Source organism: Aplysia californica, unplaced genomic scaffold (genome assembly GCF_000002075.1).
Source record: "Aplysia californica isolate F4 #8 unplaced genomic scaffold, AplCal3.0 scaffold00924, whole genome shotgun sequence".
NCBI lineage: Eukaryota > Metazoa > Mollusca > Gastropoda > Aplysiida > Aplysiidae > Aplysia > Aplysia californica.
This window is the reverse complement of record NW_004798194.1, coordinates 18,911-22,882: the sequence shown is the minus strand read 5'-3', so window position 1 is coordinate 22,882 and position 3,972 is coordinate 18,911. Positions and strand designations below refer to the sequence as shown.

The window sequence follows — 3,972 nt, the reverse complement described above, 5'->3', positions numbered from 1 at the left end:
GATGATGATGATGATGATGATGATGATGATGATGATGATGATGATGATGATGAAGCAAGACTTTAAATGTACCTTTTGTTCCTGATAGGAAGATATAGCAAAAGGTTTGAAGAGTCACAGAGAGCCAAGTGAAAAGTTGGATTTCTCAGTATTCGAACAGAGGTCGGCATATTATTCTATTATTGTGACAATTGGGCTTAATTGAACAATACGCCCAAACAATGAAATCAATATATGTGAACACAAATCAACATTGTTTTTTTTTGTGTTTCAGGTGGCCTATCTGGGTCTCTGTTTGTAGTCATGAATTATAAACTGACTGTAATCAGGCAAAAGTAAGTCTTGATGATACTTCAATTGATAGGAGCTTTTGTTCGCCAACTATTGTACGCTCGTATAATTATTACAGTAAAACGAATGCGTCGATAATAACACGAACAAAAGTAAAAGCCTAAGGGGATCTCTAAACATTCAGAGTTTTTTCTGGTGAAACACACACACAGACACACGCACACACACACACACACACACACACACACACACACACACACACACACACACGCACACACACATACACACACAAACATACACACAGACACACACACATTCATAGATTTGTATGTATATATATAATATAGCATAATATATGTTTGATAATGTACATGTATATAATATAGCGAGGAACAGGAACCTTGGCACTAAAGATATGCAAGTGGTTCGTGGGTGTATTCGAGAAATTTGTCGTTTTCATCGTCTTCTTTTTTTAGTTCTTTTTCATCTTTATCTGTTCCTCGAAAAGCGGGAGTGGCGTTTGCTCAGTAGTAAAGGCGCTACGAACCCTGGTTCGAATTCTCAATGGTAGATTTTTTTCATTTTTACTGTTTTGAGGGGTTTTCAAGGCGCCCCATCTACCTGGCCCGGTCCTATGGGAGGTGGACGTACAATTCCATGACCCCCACCTCTTCCATACCCTTACAGAGTTGAAAAGGTTGCCAAACTTGTACAGTTACCACAATCCCATAGCGAGGGGACACGCCATAAACTTCCTCTCAGTTCTCAGTATACCTGAGCCCTCTAATTGGACCTTACTATACTAACACACTCCATGGACTTCATTCTTAACGAGGCTAACACTTTTGACTTATTTTGAGAACTTGGTGGGGAGGGTCGATATTAATTCATTTTGCCACACTTCCTTGAGTCTAACTGTGTGTCATGTCCATAGATACCTGCATCGCCACAAGTGGGTGAAGGTCGCCGAGGCTGGTCTGGTGTCTGCTGTTAGCGCTATCCTCGCATTCATCCTGATGTTCGGCATCAATGACTGCACCACCGCTGAGCCGTACAGCCACCACGCAATCACCACTACCGTAAGTCTGAATAGAAAAAAAAAACGTGTACCTAGCCCTACACTTTCAAAGCTGAGAGCGCTTCGGATTATGTTTGTACAGACACGATTACATGTTCACTTAAGGGAGATGTAAACGAAACCATAATACCTTTCGCCTTAGTAAGGATAAGCAACTGCACAAATTGCAATTTCGTCTTCTAAGACGTTCTCTTTACACCAATAGGAAAACAGCAATGAATCAGTTTCTGAGATCACATACGGCTACACGGGAGTGAAGTGGCTTGATAACCCTTTCCAATTTTCAATCCCCCAAAACCCCTATACTCTCCTGTTTCTTTTCATAAACCCACACGTTCATTGGTTGCCTGAAAAAATGTCTGTTAAACCCAAGATCTTTAAATGGAAGATTAAATGATGAAGAATCATGACCATATTTAGAAGATTTAGTCGATCTTCAGCTTCTAATATTGGGGGTGAAAGTGTTAACATGATTTGTCAGCGCATGGATTAAGAATGATAGATGCAATTATGAATATATTTTTACTGTACGTGGTTTGCTGACAACAAAAACGTTGTAATGATGTGATGCGTTCACACGTTCATTCAATCATTTGTTTCTCCTTTCGTTCGTTTATATGCTCATTTGTTCTTTCTAACCTTACATCCCCCCTCCCCCCGCTATGATCCCACCCCACCCTTGTGCTGGGAGTAGATGAACTGTTCTGAAGGTCACAACTCCATGTCCACCATGTTCCTCACGACCCCGGAAGGCTGCCTCAAGTCCCTCCTCCACGATCCATTGGGTAAGTACGAACAACAGAGTGGCGTCGGCAGTTACGTGGTTAGACTGCCGGACTTGCAGTTATGAGACTGTGGTTCGAGGGCTCAAGATTCAGATCGGTCAGACGTTATGTCCTTGGGAAAGGCGGGAATACAAAAAAAAAGACAAAACTAAAGAAACAAAACGTTTGCTCTTTTTATTTCCTAATGTCTTACTTTGAGTCTAGTATGTTGTAAGAACATAATTTGTTTCAATATTCCAGCTTGTTTTTCTTACTTTCATTTCAGATACTTACAGCGTCCTCAGTCTGGTTATTTTCATTGTCTTCTTCTTCTTGCTGGGTGTTTGGACCTACGGGCTGAGCGTCTCCAGCGGTGTGTTTATTCCTTCTCTGGCCATCGGTGCTGCCTGGGGCCGCCTCATCGGGATGGGCGTTGTGCAGCTGTTTCCTGACCAGGTACATAGAAAAATATGTTTTTCTGGTTTGCATTGGAGGGGGGGAGGAGGAGGGGAGGAGGGGGGGAGGAGGGGGGGAGGAGGGGGGCTACTTCGTTCTTTTAAACGAGGACTCCTTGCTGATGATAATGTTATTATGATTATTGTTGTTTGGCTGTTATTTTTATTGTTATTTTTGTTGTTGTTGCTGTTAATTCAAATTATCGTGTTGTTGTTGTTGTTGTTGTTGTTGTTGTTAATATGTTTACCTCTGTTCTTTTTTGTCCTATTTGTTGCTCTTTCCCCGTTCCAGCACCGTTAAACGCGCGTTACGTGTCTTGTGTTCAAATGTCTCTAAAATCAAGTTATGATGTTCCTTGTCTGCCTTTTCTAAATTATACAATTGAAATACAGCACATGTATTCATTACACAGGACTTGAGAAAGACGAAAATGAAGGAGCAAAAGAAAACCAGCGCACTGCGCCTACGTTTTTAAATCAAGTTAACACTTTGAACACATCAGTCCCCTGTGCTGCTTGACAAACAGGAGCAACCTTTATTGAAGACTTTCCCTTATTATCACGCTCGTTTTCGATTCAGAACTAGAAAAATATTCTCCTATACTTATTGATGTGGATTGTTATGTTATGTTTGTCGAAACTTGGTTCCTTCAAACATTTGACGCGGACAGCTAAAGCTTGATACATATTTTATCCTTCTTTGAGTGATAATTGGTCCCTGATATACCACATAATGTCCTCATGTATCTTCTTAGACGCGTCACCTCTGCTTTCGTCTTTAAACCAAAACTTCTCATCTAGATGCTGCCATCAAGTTCATTTCTGACATTATCGGATTTTTTAATTATGCGTAATGAAACCACAATCATTTTACGCCATGGTCTTATTGAAAAGAATGCATTACAATAGTTCCACTCTTCTGCAGTACAAAGTAGGAGGAAATATGTCAATATGAAAACATTGATCTTTCTGTGTTGATAAAGCATGTGCCAACTGTAAGACGGTACGCACGGATGAGAGTCACACAAAGATGTTCACACATGTGTAAATGGATACATCAATTCATTCATTCTTTCATACTCTCTCTCTCTTTCTCTCTCTCTCAATCTCTCTCTCTCTCTCTCTCTCTCTCTCTCTCTCAAACACACACATACACACATACACTCACACACATACACACACACACACACACACACATACACAACACTCTCCCTCCCTCCCTCTTTCTCGCTCGTGTATCCCTTCTCTATCCCCCCCTCTCCCTTCTTCTCTCTCTCTCTCTCTCTCTCTCTCTCTCCTCTCTCTCTCTCTCTCTCTCCCTCCTGCCCCCCCCTTTCTCTCCTCCCTCGGCACCTCTCACTTCATTCACTCAGTCACTGAGATA

The 3,972-nt window shown here is 41.4% G+C and overlaps 1 protein-coding gene across 1 annotated transcript in view; it reads left to right on the top strand.

Annotated features, from left to right (window-relative positions):
* Positions 1 to 3,972, top strand: part of LOC101863064 (chloride channel protein A) — a gene marked incomplete in the record, with an annotated part of 79,438 nt that overhangs the window by 58,535 nt on the left and 16,931 nt on the right. Inside the window, 4 exon segments of the mRNA XM_035972956.1 lie at positions 254 to 335; positions 1,226 to 1,395; positions 2,080 to 2,154; positions 2,420 to 2,605. Coding sequence (XP_035828849.1) covers positions 254 to 335; positions 1,226 to 1,395; positions 2,080 to 2,154; positions 2,420 to 2,605 — 513 coding nt within the window.